Genomic DNA, 16,638 nt, shown 5'->3' with positions numbered 1-16,638 from the left:
GCACCAGGTGAACATAAAAGCACAAAGCGAGGGTACCGAGAGCAGCAATTGGGTCACTAATGAGACAGACTAAAACGAAAAGACAGACAGTACACACAAAGCAAGTCTAAAACAAAGGAAATTTTTCAAAAGGCACTTAAAAATGATGCCATTGTACTTTCTATACTTAGTAGGGATTGTGAGGAAACCCTTTTTGATAAACTGAGAATATTACTGGATTTGCAAGGCATCGGTAGGTCCATTGTGTGATCTGGGGCTATAACTGCATAGTGCCATGAAGGTGATCAGCAGTAAAATGTTAACATCTGTTCTGAAAGGCACTGATAGCTAACATAAGCAGGCCAGGACTGGGGCAATATGGGAATTTTTGTTCATTATAGTTGATTTTGAATGAGATGGAGCTGTGATAAGACTTGGCTATGTGCAGTTTAATACTGGGCATTACAGTAATGCAGTATTGGGGAAATTAAAGTATGGATGGCTTTCCCTGAACCTCTGACATTTTCAAAATGAAATGATTGTAGATATCTATATTTTAGCTGCAAGTAGCACGCCTAGGAAGTCTTCATAATGTTACATTACATTACATTACAGGCATTTAGCAGACACTCTTATCCAGAGCGACATACAACAAGTGCATCAGTTCAAGGTGCAGAGGTGCAAAAGAAACACACTAGAGTGAAGTAAAGTTTGTAGTGCCAGAAGTGACAACATAGATCAAGACTCCAACCCTGTGGGATTTGAGATGCATTTCTCAAATCCCAAAGATCCATACCACATTTTTTGTGTCCTGTTTTGCATTTTGGATTGGGGTACTCATGTTTAGAACCCTGGATCATGACTTGTGTTTCATCCGTAATCAGTTACAAAGTCCTGGTTGTCCAGCATTTAATATCATTCAATTATGTTTTACTAGTGTCTGCATTACTGACTGACAAATACATCTGTGTATCATCATTAAAAGGAGATGTTATTGTGAATGTAGTAGCAAACAACACATAAATGGAAAATGGTCCTAAGATAGACTCCTGAGGAACTCTACAGGTAATTGGAGCAGCAGAGAACACATGACCACCAAAACCAAAATCTTATGACTGCGAGATGCAACCTACAAGAAACTCATTTCCAATGCAGAGGGCTAGTTACATGGTTGTTTATAGGCTTTATTCTAAAGGTAGCAGTTGGTGTCTTATGTAATGGCACTCTGGAACACTCTTTCCTACAAGAAGTGTGTGATCTCTTAGGTCCTTTAGGACAAGCTCCTTTCCTCATCAAGGAAGTCAATTGAGATCGAGCTACACACAAAAGCGCAGACAAAAATGCCCCCAACTGCATATTTGCATGTGCATTGTGCGCGCGCACACACACACACACACGCGCGCACACACGCACACCCGTGTGGAGCCCAGGAGGTTTGTCCCCCAGCTGTTCACTGCAGAGTTGGCAGGTGGAGCTGACCGTAATCCGAGCAGGTTCACCTGTCTGTTCAACTCTGAATGCCAGTCTGACTCAGGAAAAACAGCACCAGTGCAGGACATGTGTGTGTACGTGTGCATGCATGTGGATCATTGTCATTGTGTATGTGGGACATTATCAGTAGAACATTGTCATTTTTGTGTGGAACCTTATCACGAGAACATTGTCATTGTGTGGGATGTTAGAGGAATGTTGTCATTGTGGGTGTAGTGTGCTATCAGTGGAATGTTGTCATTGTGTGTGGGGGATGTTGTGAGAGGAACATTGCCATTGTGTATAGGTTAACAGTGGTACGCCTATTGCATGTCTATATAAACCATCTCTTGCAGAGGATGGTTGCTACTGCATGCAGATTGCACAAGACCAGTCTTACATTCTGCTGCTGAATGCTGAGTTGGTGGTGATTTCATGCCCATATGATGAAAAGACCAAATGACAACGCTGTTTGTTACAGTGTATGTCTCCAACACAGTTTATCACAGACTGTGTTTACTACAGTGATTATCGCAAATAGTATTTATCCCATGGAATGCTTAACACAGACAGTGATTAATCACAGTGTTTATCACATAGAATGTTCATCACAGTCAGTGCTTAATCACAGTTATGGTTAAAGGTTTATTTTGGGTTCCAGTTCTGGTTCTGGTTTCTGTTTCCTCTATCTGGACCAGTTATGTTCCTTGGCACTGCATTTCTTTCAACAATAGCAGTATTGGGTTTGGAGCAGTAGAAGTACTTGCTGTGTGGGTATTGGAGCTTGTGAAATCTGTGCAGGAGCAATTGGTAATGTTGAATATGCATGAGAGAACAGAACAGAACTCTGCTTCTCATTACACACAAACACGCACACATTCACATGTGTACATATATACATCCAGATATACACACATGACTTTCTATGGGATAAGAAATGCAAAATCCATAAAGCCATTACTTTAATCTGGTGGTAAGGGAACACAGACTGACAGCACATTTCTCTGCCATCTCTTTTGTTTATATTTGTAGATAATTATGGGTTTACATTTGTTCTCTCTGCCTGTGTCTATGTGGCAGTACTGTCAGCCTATTTGTCAGTGAGTAAGTTGAGAGAGTGTGTACATAGATATTTATGGGCTTGCAGTTGACGAGTTAGTGCATGTTTTTGTGTGTAGGTAGATATGGATGCATTTGGCTAGTTTATGCTGTGTGTGTATGTATTTACAATTGAATGGCCATTTGTCGTGTGTGTATTTCATCTGTGTTTGGGGCTTTGGGACAGCAAAGAAGAAAGTGGGTGAGGGTGGGTGGGCCATTCATGGAGGTGAGCAGTGGGGGGAGGGGCAGATCTTCCAGAATGATGACTCAGAGGATTCTGCAGAGCTATGTTTGAGTTTTGCTGCAGCAGAAACACTAGAACATTCCTGATGTGCGGTAAATGCTGTATAACTGAGTGGGGATGAACAGGCTTTATGTTCAGAATTGCATTGCAGGGTTGTGCTTAAATAAGAATAACGGCAGCTCTTTTATCAATTAACATCTGAGGACATGCCAAGATGTAAGTTAATCCTCTTGAGTGTTTCTCCTATTGGCCATGGCAGACTCTGGAATTTCTTTCCTATTGGCAGAGCGGACTGTAGAGCAAAACGTTCATGTGCTCACCCCACCCCCTCCTTACAGTTTAAGTGACAGCACGAATTACACTCAGTTACGCTAAACTTGTTCCCTTCCGTATGATGGTCTGCCTCAGTGAGCAGTGGACACACATGAAGTCTGTACTGCATCTGCATTTTGCATGTGTGTGCCTGTAATGTGGGTTGCTGCATATGTTATTACATTTTATTTGGCAGATGCTTTTGTCCAAAGCAACGTACAATAAGTGGATACTGAAGGTCATTGGAACAACTACAGAACACTGGTCCGATAAAATACGCTCGTCATTAAGTATCTGTTATCCATAGTCATGAACATCAAGAATAGAAAAATGCTAGAAAATCAAGGTACAAGGATACAAGGTATATAAGAGTGATTCAAGATTGGGAGTACCCCTGCAGAAGAGTAGTGTTAGAGTTTGAAGAGTACAGACCAGGGCAGAAAATGGGCAGTGAACACATATTTGCTTTTTCAGGTGGGGCATCAATTTTTATTTTCATTGTTTTGGGAGGGGGCTAGTATTTACAGTATATTTTTGGGGCATACTTTCTTTGTTTTTCAATGGTGCTGACTTTTGACACACCATCATAATAGAATAAAATGGGAAAAATCAGCTGTAGTAAATAGCCGGTCAGCAGGTGTGTAGTGTTCATTTCCAGATGTTAAGTCTCTAACTGAGCATCTGGTCAACTTAGTTATCTTTTTATGACATAGGCTTTCTGTAAGTGGTGGTGGTATCTGCCGCTTAATTTGGTTGCCTGAGGAGGCCCATCCCAGAAACTTAGTGGCCACCCCTCACCCTGGTTGTTCTTTTGAAAGTCCATAACATAAGCAGTTTATGAAGTGCTCATTTGACTCAGATCGAACTCAGGCCGACCAATTGCATCGTTTGTCAGCTTTATCACTTCCTTATTCATACTCTGTTCTGCTTGAATAATGTGCACTTACAATGAAGTATTGAAGTACATTGTGTAAAGTGCAAAGTATTATGAATGGAAATTATCCTCTATCAAACACCTCCCCTGAATGCTTCTAATCTCATTTATCCTAAACTCGTCCCGTGCCCCCCACCTCTCCTAAACTCCTCCCCCTTCCCCCACCCTCACCTAATCTTGTCCCCCTCCCCCAGGCGTCTCATAAACTCTCCCCCCTTTCCCCATCCTCTCCTAAACTCCTTACCCCTTCCCCTCCCCCCCACCCTCTCCTAAACTCCTCCCCCTCCCCCCACCTGTCCTAAACTCCTCCCCCTCCCCCACCCTCTCCTAAATTCCTCCCCCTCCCCCACCTCTCCTAGACTCCTCCCCCTCCTCCACCTTCTCCTAAACTCCTCCCCCTCCCCCCACCTCTCCTAAACTCCCCCCCCTCCCCCCACCCTCTCCTAAACTCCTCCCCCCACCCTCTCCTAAAATCCTCCCCCTCCCCCCCACCATCTCCTAAGCTCCTCCCCCTCCCCCCACCCTCTCCTAAAATCCTCCCCCTCCCCCTCCCTCCTCCCTTCTCTAAACCCTTCGCCTCTGTGAGGCTTAGGCTCATGGCTTTAGTGGCTCAGCAGGTGTGATTTGTGAAAATGAAACAGCAGAAAGACTCTCTCATGTGGGTATAACTGTGCCATTGAATTTCTGGGAAAACTTGGCCTACGGCCCATGACCTCCACATTGTCTGCTACTGATGGAGCATAAAAGGACTGTGTCTGTCAGTCTGAATGAGGAAAGTGCTTGTATTCACAGAGTTAAAGAATGTGTGTCTAATGCTATCTGCATTGCACACACACACATGCATACAAACACACACACACATCTGAATAATGTTGGTGTGGCAGTGATTCACAAGAAACACAACAACAGTTCCTCAGGTGCTGTAGCCTTTGTGGAAAAAAGCTAGGGATGCGCAATTTGGGAATTTATGGGAAGATATCAATAATCAGTATTTGTCTGGCCATTTTGGCCAATGCCAATGCTGGCACCTCCCTCTTGTACATTATAGCAAAGATTCTAATTCTCAACCAAGATTCCACATTCTTGGAAGAAGTATATATATAAAGGAAGCATTAATACATTGAATTAAACATATGCGGAGACACAGAGTTCACTTGTTTTCTATTGGACCTGGAAGTAATATTACTTGCAGTGTGAAGCTAGTGACAGTAAGGACTTTCGTGAGGGTCTGAAATTTTCCAAATAAAAGTCCCAATGATAAAACCACTATTGCGTTCAACATAATGGAATTAATTAAACTGTAGTCAAATCTGCCAAATTGAATCTTCTTCCATAAATGGACGGTCATATCATGATACTAACGTTACTGCTAGCTATCCAGCTTGCTACGTTATGTGGGGTAATCAGGGTAAGTGGACGGGGTTGAAGATGGAGAGGAGAGTTCTTAGGTCAAAGACCAACTCCTTACCCATTATACTACACTACACCACTGTTCTTGTGTGTGGACGGCGTTTTATAAATATGCTGGACAGAAGTGTCAGTCAGCAAATTATTTAAAAGATTTATATTCTCTCTCTCTTTCAGGAAACAGTTGAATATGCCTTCCTCATCATTTTTACAATTGAAACCTTTTTGAAGATTATAGCTTATGGATTAGTGATGCATCAGAACGCATATGTGAGAAATGGTTGGAACATGCTGGATTTTGTAATTGTAGTCATAGGGTAAGTAGACACTTCTGTTTTCTCTGTGTCCTTTATCTGTTATGTTCTCTCTCTTCTCTCTCTCCCTCTCTCCCTTTGAGTGTAACGGTATTGAATGTTTTGGAGGTTATTTAGCAGAACTGTTTTGTTTTTTGTTTTGTTGGAGGTTGAGCGTAGCTGTCTGGGACATTTTGTTGCAGGTTATTTAGTGTTGTCTTGGAATTTTTAACCAAAGACAAAGAACCAGAAACTACAGGGACCCACGCGGCGCAAGCACACGGACACGGCGGGAAGTCGGGCGGTTTCGATGTGAAAGCGCTCAGAGCTTTCCGCGTGCTCCGTCCCCTCCGGCTGGTCTCAGGAGTGCCCAGTGAGTACCCCTCCACTTCTACTATACCCCTCCACCTCTAGTGTACCATTACACCTCTACTGTACTCTGGCCTGCTACATCCTTCTGCCTCTCTACTATTCCCCTCTAATCTTCCCCACCCCCTCTCTGCTTTGCCACTGCAGGTGGTTGTAGCTGCAGTTAACTGTAGCTATAAGTTGGTGTAGCTGCATGTTCTTGTAGCTGCGTGTGGTCATAGCTGTGCTGTGCTTTTTCTCATGTCCCAGGTCTACAGGTGGTGTTGAATTCCATTATAAAAGCCATGGTTCCCCTCCTGCACATTGCCCTCCTGGTTCTGTTTGTGATCATCATCTACGCCATCATAGGACTGGAACTTTTCATTGGGAAAATGCATGCTACCTGCTTTATTCCTGGTACAGGTAAGGCAAAATAGCGGTAAAAACGTGAACCAAATTAGACGGAATAATTGTTAGATTGTATTCAGATGAGGTTCAGGTAACATTGTGATTATTCTACATTACATCCGCTTAGCAAACACTCTTATCCACTGTTTTGCAGCTTACAAATGTCTCAGGATTGAAACACACCTAGCTAATTAGCAATTGAATACACTTTGCTACATCACTAATCGTGCCAGAAAAAATGCTAGCCAAAAGACTACTAGCCAAAAAACTGTGTTGAAAACCAAAATACTGACACTGATTAAAACAGACACATAGCCTTTTCAATGATGACAAATACAGCTCACACACAGCCTGCAATAATACACTGTTGGAGGTGGGTTGATGCGGGAGAACGGTGTGCATGCTTCGTTCATCATGGCGGTGTGTGAAATGGTGAAGCGGAGGCATGTGCCTCATAAACTCTGTGTTTCTGCTGCAGATATAATAGCAGAAGACGAACCTGCACCATGTGCAATCTCAGGTCACGGGCGCCAGTGCGCCATCAATGGCACCGTATGCAGAGAAGGCTGGCATGGCCCCAACGGGGGCATCACCAACTTCGATAACTTTGCCTTTGCCATGCTGACTGTGTTCCAGTGCATCACCATGGAGGGCTGGACTGACGTGCTGTACTGGGTGAGTCCCCACCCACCTAGCCTGACCCTACACGGTGATTAGTGGACATTCATGCCATACTGAGCGAGTCTCTGTTTCGGTCCCTACGTGCTGATTGGTGGATGCATATAATATACTGGATGAGTTACAGCTCACAGGCCCCAACCTTACATGCTGATTGGTGAATGCACATGATGGGCTGTTCCCCTTCCCACCCTTGAATTCTGATGGGTGGACATGTATGCTGTATTGGGGGGGGGGGGGGGGTCTGCAACCACCTGATCCACCTCAGCATTCTTATTGGAAGACACGCATGTTGTGTTAGGTGACTCCCAGGCCCCCTGCCACACATTTCTATTCCTATTCTGCTCACTCTTTCCTAGTTTTCATGGCAAATGCATACTAATGAACCTGTACTGAAGATTATTTTTTTGCATTTTAGATGAGCAGACATACATTGATATTGATGTGTAGACATTACTAGACAGGGACATGCAGACATAAGTACAACAAATAAATATAATAGATTTGAGAGGAGAGAAACAGTTAATTATAAATCATGTCTCTCCTCTCATTATTCTAGACTTAAGTCCAATAGGCTGTTTATGTCTAATGTGATGCTTACAAAGAGTGATATTTATTAGCAGCTCTGTGTGCTATCTCTCTGCAAGTTCCCATTGAACTCTGACTTCCCTGTAAGCTGATCAAAGAACTCATAAACTTGAGTGAGGTAGCACATCCATTGGAGTTTATGGGTTGTTTGATCAGTTAATGTATATTTGGGCTCAGCACTCCTCTTCATTGTGCTGGTTGATGCACACTTTTCTTCAAATTCCCTGTAAGCTCTCTCTGTGTTTAGCACTCTATGTTTTCTCACTGTCTCTCCACACCGGTTGTGCTTTCAGATGAACGACGCAATGGGCCTAGAGCTTCCTTGGGTTTACTTTGTCAGTCTTGTCATCTTTGGATCCTTCTTTGTTCTAAACCTTGTTCTTGGTGTGTTGAGCGGGTAAGCACTTCTTCTCTTCTTCCAGGCTCAGCCCCTCCCCCTTGTCTCTGGTAATGTCTCTCACACCAGCCCATCCCCTCAATGGGTGGGACCTGTCTGTGACATGCCTCCAGAATGAGAGATGTGAGGTCTGTCAGGTAACCGGGTGGCCATACTAAGCACACTTCTTAGTATGGCCAACAGGGGGAGCCATGCACAGGACTGGGCTGGCGTGATAGTGGCTGATGCTGTGGTGGCAGGGTAGTGCCCTGTGCTCATGTGGTTAACCAGCTGATTTGAGTTCCTGCAGGTTAACAAGGTTAAGAAGCTGATCTGGCATCCAACAGGTTAAAGAGGCTGATGAGCTGAATTGGGGTTCTGCAGGTTAACATGACTAACAGACTGATCTGGGGTCCCACAGGTTAATGACTCCATTGGATGGGAAACGCCTTGGATTTACTTCGTTAGTCTGATCATTCTGGGATCCTTTTTCGTTCTCAACCTGGTTTTGGGTGTACTGAGTGGGTAAGGGCAGTGTGGAGTGCTGTGGGTTTGGGTGTACTGAGTGGGTAAGGGTAGTGTGGGGTGCTGTGGTTTTGGTTGTACTGAGTGGGTAAGGGTAGTGTGGGGTGCTGTGGTTTTGGTTGTGCAGAGTAAGGGCAGTGTGGGGTGCTGTGGTTTTTGGTGTACAAGGTGAGTAAGGGCAGTGTGGGGTTCTGTAGTTTTTGCTGTACAAGGTAAGTAAAGGCAGTGTGCGGTGCTGTGGTTTTGGGTGTACTGAGTGGGTAAGGGTAGTGTGGGGTGCTATGGTTTTGGGTGTACTGAGTGGGTAAGGGTAGTGTGGGGTGTTGTGGTTTTGGTTGTATAGAGTGAGTAAAGGCAGTGTGGAGTGCTGTGGTTTTGGGGGCATGGAGAGTATGAGGTAACCTTTCACTAACCCTTGCATATCCCTACAAATATGGCTTTTGTGTTCCTGATTGGGATTAAACGAAAACAGTAATATGGGATGAAATGTAATTCAAATAAAAATATGATTTACTCACAGACTTAAAAATATTTGCATGCAGGTGCACTTTTTAAAACAGGTTAATTTAATGGTAGTTTCATATCTGGATATCCAGCCTTCTGTCTTCCTGTGTGGATTGGAGTGCAGTTTTAAAATGTACCTTTTCTTTTTGTCTCATTTTGGGAAGCTATTTTGTTATATTAGTGCACTCTTTTGAAAATAATTGTATGTTTATGACTGTGTAGGCTGTGTGAACGTGTGCACCTTGTGTTTTTGGTGTGTGTGTGTGTTTGTGTGTGTATGCATATGAGAGATAGAGTGTGAGTGATTGTGTAGCTTTGTGCTTAGACTATATGCGATGGGCATCATTAACCGTGTGACTATATCGTGTGCTGACTTTGTTCAGAGTGTGTGACTGTGTAGCTGAGTGTGTTAATACTGTGCTTAGACTGTGTTTCCGCTATGTTTAGACAGTGTGTGACAGTGTTTGCGCTGTTTAGATGGTGTGTGACTGTGTGTGACTCCTGCTCACAGAGAGTTCTCTAAAGAGCGAGAGAAGGCCAAAGCCCGTGGAGATTTCCAGAAGCTCAGAGAGAAGCAGCAGCTGGAGGAAGACCTGAAAGGATACTTAGACTGGATCACGCAGGCTGAGGACATCGACCCCGAAAATGAGGACGAGGCAGACGGAGAAAAGCGCAACCGTAAGTAGCTAGCCCCAAGCCCTTTGTAGTTCCACACCGTAAGTACCCCCAAACCCAGCTTACTTCCCTACTGTACTCTAAATACCCTCAAATCCTACTTAGCCTCCAACCATAAGTACCCAAAACCGTATGTACATTTGCAGCCTAATTGCCCAAAGGTCAAAGTACCACCCACCCTAAGTACCTTCAAAACCTACATATTCCCAACTCTTAGTACACTGTCCTAAGTGCCCCAAAGGCAAATAACCCCCCTTCCCCAAGTACCCCTCACCCACTCTACATAGTCCCAGCCCTAATAGGGAAGTGAATCATTTGTTTCTGCAGACTTCAGTGAATGGGGATGGTGGTTTCATGCTTTGAGTTTACTGTGTAAAAGGCCCATTGGACAGTGTGAGGAAATAGAGGTGTGTTTGGGGAGCGTGTTTGGGGAGCGGGTTTGGGGGGGCGGGGGGGGGGGGGCTTGGATGGAGGATGTGCCCCTCTTGAATGCCACTGGTCTGAAGAACCAAAAAGATTGCTTATATTATTTCATCAGAAGTCTAACCCAAATCATCTTTATGTTAGCATCACATGACCCACAGCCAACTGTGAGGAGTCAAGCAAAGGGCTTTGGAGGCACAGCCAGTCCCAAACACACATTCCGCATGTATCCATAGTTTAAATACATCATGCCTGGGGGTGTGCACACATCACAGGGGGGAGACTGTAGGCATGGCCTTATAACTTCACAACTTAACTTTTAAAAATAAAGAGCCAAAGAGCGTTATTATCTACCGAGGTGGTTGCTAAAGACTGACTAGAAATAGTGTAGTCCCTGTGTGCTCTGGACAGGCAGATATAGAGAGATGTGTCTGAATCACTGGTCTCAGGTCTAACCTGTACCATTCACCAACAAATTATTTTTTCTGAATGGAATACGTCACTGAGCCATGTGTGTAGGTGTGTGTTATAAGCATGTGTGTACGCATATGTATGTTATGTGTGTTTACATAGGTTTGTGTACAAGTGCACATTAATCATACTGCGTACTCACCCCTATATTGTAAATCATTTGTTCTACATGCTAACGTGCATACATCAGTTTTTCTTGTTGTGATTAATACTGTTCCATGATGCTTGCTGTTTTTGTGTTGCGTTGCTGTCGATGCTTGCTTTGTTGTGCTGACAGTTGCATTGTTGCTGTTGTTGTGTGTTGGTTGCATTGTTGTGGTCCTCCTAACCCATCCTTATAGCCTCTCATTGTGTCCCATGTCCACTGTTGCACACCTCCTCCCATCCGCTGCATGCTTCTGTCACCCAGGGGTCACCCTGGCTGACCTAATGGAGAAGAAGAAAGGGAGGTTTAGGTTTTTCAGCCAGTCTTCTGACACACATGGTAAATTTTGGAACCTCCACTGTGTTTGTGTGTGTGTGTGTGTGTGTGTGTGTGTGCGTACGTGTATGCCTGTGTGTGTGTGTGCGTGTGCGTGCGTGCATGCATCCATACCCAATTATGGTGCTTGTAGCTTCACTGTCTGCTCCTCTGTTCATGTTAAGTTTTAGTTTTCACTCTTTCTTCATGTTTCTATGGAAGCCACATATCAATAGCATCACTGAAATGCAGCTGTGTGAATGGCAGAAATGGCAAGGAATGGCTCTGGCAAAACAAAGTTCAGTTTCACTGTGGAATCACAGCACTAATAGTCTGACTCACAGAATATAGACTGTGGGTATAAGCCTGCCATTGACCGACTATTTCAGTCGGAATTCTCCTCCCCTTCCGCTATCTGCGTGTTAATGTTTTTGCAAGGGCACCGTCGCTGCATCTTGGGCTTAGCGCCGTCCAAGACGATTGTGATTTAAAGAAATACAGACAAGCCAGATAGTCTCTTCCCCCTATACCGGAATGCTAATGGATTGAGCCAGACCTTTCAACAGCGCTGGCACAGCACTGAAACGAAGTATAGAGATAGGTCTGGCTATGTGAGACTACAGCACTAATAACCTTGCTGACTACACAGCCTTAACCACACTGGGCTGGCAGCACAGACCTGAACACACAGCCTTAACCAAACTGTGCTGACAGCACAGACCAGACGACACAGTTGTGACCTCATGGTTATTCAATAACTGCAGACCAAAAAGTATCTCATGACGGTAGACTCCTCTTGCTGTGAGATACCCTGAACTGCAGTCCTTTTCCTGTAGCAGGGGGTGTTTTCAGTTTCTTTTAATGAGAAAGAGAGGTAATTTAGGACACTTCATGGTTTCATTTGAAATGTAATTATGAATTTAAAAAAACTTTACAAAAACACCCCCTTCCTCTGTTTTTCCTTTGATCTACCCGAGTGAATTTTAATGCATAATGTGAGTACGTTTGGAGGCCTTTCTGTGTTTCTCAGTGACACTGCTTACTTTGTTCAGTTTCTCACAGGTTCACTGTGTATTTTTATACCACGTTCTGAGTAGTCCTCTCATCGGTGTGTTTGGTATGTCTTTGGTGTGTGCGTGCCTGGTTTTTGGCTTGTCCGCACAGCGAGCATGCCTGCCAGTGAGACGGAGTCGGTGAACACGGAGAACGAGAAAGAAGAGAAGACGCCTTGCTGCGGGCCTCTCTGGTGAGTCTTACATGTCATGACATCCACCTCACGCCTCTACAGTACAGCTTAACTGCTCCTTTGTGCCACATCAGCCTTACGCAACAATGTCACGATATTAGCCTTGTCCTAAAACATAGGCCTTACACAAAACAGTATTGCGATATCTCTGTCTCGCCATGTCATCATCATGTCTTTTCTTGCACTGCAATGCTGCAGTATATCTCGAGCACCACAACAGCACGCTTATGCTTATATGTTGCGATATCTCTTGCACGACAATGTCACACCTTCAACAGTCCAGTGTCATGATAGCTGCATTACCTCAACACATCTAGTTACATCAGCGTCACTTGACTTTCAGTCTTATGTGACTGTGTCTTGACACGCGCTTTACACTGCACATCTCTCCTCAAAATCACACTCTGTCCTCTCGTCATGGTGAACACATCCTGCTGATTCTGTGGAGGCGGACGTGGTCATGCTGGTGTGTGTTCACAGTTTGGCCTTCAAGTTTGGCAGCTCCATGCTAGTGCTTCTGTACCTGTTTGTCACCTGTGCACACCTGTCAGTGATTTTAACTGTTCTTTCATCACTCTCTCATCCTTACAGTCAAAAAATTTCAAAGTCAAAGTTCAGGTCAGTAAATGTGTTTTATTTTGTCATCAATGCCTATATCAATCATTTTTTAAACTGTCGCATGGACCATCTCTTTTTTCTTCTAGAAGTAATTTGTTACCAGTTTCTGCTTTTTACTTAATAAGTTCCCTTCTCCTCCAACAGAGTGCTGATCTGACCAGTGCAGCTCTATGTGTGTGTGTGTGTGTGTGTGTTAGAGAGAGAGAGTACGTTCAGTGTGAGTGCAGTCAGTGCTGGTTGTTAGTATGTGAGTGCAGGTATAGCTGACAGTGTGCCAGAGCTGTGGTGTTGGAGAGAAGGGCTTAAAACAGGATCAGTCCTGCATGCCTCTCCACTACTGTTCACCTCTTGTCTCTCCCCAGTACAGGCATGTTTATAATAGAGGCTCCCATGCACTGCTCTCGCTGCTGACATCACAGCCAGTTCCAGAGACAATGTCAGGTTCCTTCTCTCTTGCAGTCGGCGCTGGCGTCGCTGGAACAGGTTCTGCCGCAGGAAGTGCAGACTCGCTGTGAAATCGGTCACGTTCTACTGGCTGGTGATCGTCTTGGTGTTCCTCAACACTCTCACCATCTCCTCAGAGCACTACAACCAGCCCAACTGGCTCACTCAAGTGCAGGGTAAGGGACAGGGCCCAGGTGGTTGGGATGAGGTCAGTGTGTAGTGGTTTAATGGCTGTGATATTGTGGTGTATTGTGGTTTTATTGTTGTGGTAACTGTTTTGTGGTTGTGAAGATTTCTCTCTGTCTCCCTCCCTCCCTCCCTCTGTCTCCCCTGCAGATGTGGCCAATAAAGTGCTGTTGGCCCTGTTCACGTGTGAGATGCTGGTGAAGATGTACAGCCTGGGGCTGCAGGCCTACTTTGTCTCGCTCTTCAACCGTTTTGACTGCTTTGTGGTGTGCGGGGGCATCACGGAGACCATCCTGGTGGAGCTGGAGATCATGTCTCCGCTGGGGATCTCCGTGTTCCGCTGCGTGCGTCTGCTGCGCATATTCAAAGTCACGCGGTGAGTCTGACGCCAGGAAAGTGCAGTCAGCATATCAGTGATTTTAACAGACATGTTGCAGGAGAGACCTCGGGACAGATTTCTTGGCCAGATTTTTGTAGAAAAACTTCATACTGTATATTAATTAATTAATTAAATTGTAGAATTATTATATTCTATTTTTTTATAATTCTTCTTTGTCATTAGTTAAATCAAATAATGAGTAAATACAAATACAGAATAAATACAAGCCCGGGCAGTCTGTGTGGTTGAGTGGTCTATGATTACATTTTAAAAATAAGTATATACTGTTGCTTTAGCACTATAATAAGAACTAAAGACAGCATTTTTGTGGTTGTGTTGCAAGCACTGTGGTTGAGCGTTTGTGTTTGTGGTTGTGTTGCAGGCACTGGGCATCTCTCAGTAACCTGGTGGCCTCTCTGCTTAACTCCATGAAGTCCATCGCCTCCCTGCTGCTGCTGCTGTTCCTCTTCATCATCATCTTCTCGCTACTGGGCATGCAGGTATTTGGCGGGAAGTTCAACTTTGACGAGACGCAGACCAAGAGGAGCACCTTCGACAACTTCCCCCAGGCCCTGCTCACTGTGTTCCAGGTGTGTCCAGCAGGGGCAGCATATAGCAGCAGTGCTCATGTTTTGCGCTGATACAGTTTCTTTATACAGTATATACACAATCAGGGTTCCCTCAGTCCCTGAAAATCCATAAAGGAAACTCATGGTAAGTGTACAAATATCACGCCTCCATGAGAAATCTGGGGAAAATTGGAGGGGAAAAAACCCTTGCGGTAATAAAAACTATTTCTTAGCTTGATTTAATTTGCTAGAAAGTCCTACTGTTCATATTGGTGACAGATAGGAGTTCACTGGTTTGTATATTAATTCCACTACCAAAAGACATTTGTCACTGTAGACTGAAAATATATTTAAGAAGAATGTCAAAATGTTTGTCCATCTCGCAAAAGAATCCATGATCATTGCATGTGTTGTGTAAGTCGCTCTGAATAAAAGCATCTGTTCAATGCCTTTAATGTAATGTAATGAATGAAAACATCCCAGAGAATCATACATTCGTCTCTAAAATACCACTGAAAAAAACTCATTTCCATATAAATCTGAAATATTTTTGGGAACTGTGTGTAATACTGTGATTTTACATGCTGTGTGCTTGTGCTCAGATTCTGACAGGAGAGGACTGGAACGCGGTCATGTATGATGGGATCATGGCTTACGGTGGCCCGTCTTCTTCAGGAATGATTGTCTGCATTTACTTCATCATCCTCTTCATCTGTGGAAACTGTACCCTTCTCACTACCTCACTCACTGTAACACTGTAATAGTATGCTCTACCTCACTGTAGCAGTACACCCTGCCTCAACAGTAATACTGTAACAATCCAATGTACTGCTTTGTAACACTGTAACAGTATACTGAATATCATAGTAACACTTTATTCCTGCACTCTGTCCTACAGTGAGACAGTGACAGTGCACTCTGCTACTCTGTACACCGCTCTGTACTGCCACTCTAACACTGTATCACTGTGTGAGGCTGTAGAAATGCTTGTGCTTCTCCTTAAGCTGCTGATGTAATCAGACATCCTACTGAATGTGTTCTTGGCCATTGCCGTGGACAACCTGGCTGATGCTGAGAGCCTGAACACTGCTCAACAGGAAGAGGCAGAAGAGAAGGAGAAGAAAAAGATTGCTAGGTGATCAAAAACTCATACTAGCATACTAATCCGAAGTCAATATACGTATCTGATCCGCGCTATTCTAGCTCACAATACACAATCAGTAATCAATAAAACTCATTAAAACCAACAAGGTAGACCATACACAATTAGTGATCAATATCTCTGATCAACACCAACTGTGGACCATACGTGATCATGTATCAATAACTGGAATAAATCATTTGCAACCCCTGTCCCTCTTTAGCCATTTTTCTTTATTTTTCTGAAATTACCTTTGGGATGGTAATATTATCGGTATTGTTGCATAAAGATAGGCTTGCTGTGTAGTGGTAATAATTTTTTTTTTACAACACAAATAATTGGTCTGTTTGGCTAGCTTTACTCATTGTGATTATAAATGGGCTTTCTGTGTGTTCTTGGTAATACCACACTTCTGTATTCCTGCGACTTATACTGATGTTTTACACTTTTGCTAAGTCGACCTGGATAATTATTGGATTGTAATGTAATGTATATAATTTAATGAACACTAATCAGGTGCACAGAATGGTCCTGATTAGTAACCAGGCCATTCAACAAGGCATTCATCCTGTTATGCTGTATGGGCTATTATGGAGTGATTGAACCATCACTGTGATAGATGTGATTTGATATATAATTTTAGATTTCATTTGAGATTTAAATGTGCCTGTTCTTCCTGGTCACGGCAGGACTGGGGGTGGAGATGGAAAGGAGGATGAGAAAGCAGAGGGGGACAGCAAGGTGAGTTTCTGCATCCTGTCCTCTCAGTGTCTGTCCATCCGTCAGTCTTAAAGTCAGAACATTTCATGAAAATGACCATTTCCAAACGCACAGGCAGATGAAAGAATTGTATAGTAAC

At 43.9% G+C, this 16,638-nt stretch overlaps 1 protein-coding gene across 9 annotated transcripts in view; it reads left to right on the top strand.

Annotated features, from left to right (window-relative positions):
• The window catches only part of LOC118211309 (voltage-dependent L-type calcium channel subunit alpha-1D-like), a 60,244-nt gene that overhangs the window by 10,980 nt on the left and 32,626 nt on the right, over positions 1-16,638 (top strand). For 8 of the 9 annotated variants that reach the window (XM_035388431.1, XM_035388426.1, XM_035388432.1 and 5 more), the window contains exons 4-17: positions 5,625-5,764; positions 5,944-6,113; positions 6,359-6,511; positions 6,975-7,171; positions 8,056-8,159; positions 9,679-9,845; positions 12,361-12,442; positions 13,034-13,060; positions 13,520-13,680; positions 13,841-14,066; positions 14,452-14,659; positions 15,241-15,361; positions 15,659-15,773; positions 16,469-16,520. In XM_035388431.1, the coding sequence (XP_035244322.1) occupies positions 5,625-5,764; positions 5,944-6,113; positions 6,359-6,511; positions 6,975-7,171; positions 8,056-8,159; positions 9,679-9,845; positions 12,361-12,442; positions 13,034-13,060; positions 13,520-13,680; positions 13,841-14,066; positions 14,452-14,659; positions 15,241-15,361; positions 15,659-15,773; positions 16,469-16,520 (1,923 nt within the window). The remainder of the gene's footprint in view (positions 1-5,624; positions 5,765-5,943; positions 6,114-6,358; positions 6,512-6,974; positions 7,172-8,055; positions 8,160-9,678; positions 9,846-12,360; positions 12,443-13,033; positions 13,061-13,519; positions 13,681-13,840; positions 14,067-14,451; positions 14,660-15,240; positions 15,362-15,658; positions 15,774-16,468; positions 16,521-16,638) is intronic. The other variant, XM_035388428.1, reaches the window with a different exon arrangement.

The sequence above is a fragment of the Anguilla anguilla genome, chromosome 13 (assembly GCF_013347855.1).
Source record: "Anguilla anguilla isolate fAngAng1 chromosome 13, fAngAng1.pri, whole genome shotgun sequence".
Lineage (NCBI taxonomy): Eukaryota > Metazoa > Chordata > Actinopteri > Anguilliformes > Anguillidae > Anguilla > Anguilla anguilla.
The sequence above is the reverse complement of the archived record's forward strand: the minus strand, read 5'-3'. Positions and strand labels throughout refer to the sequence as shown.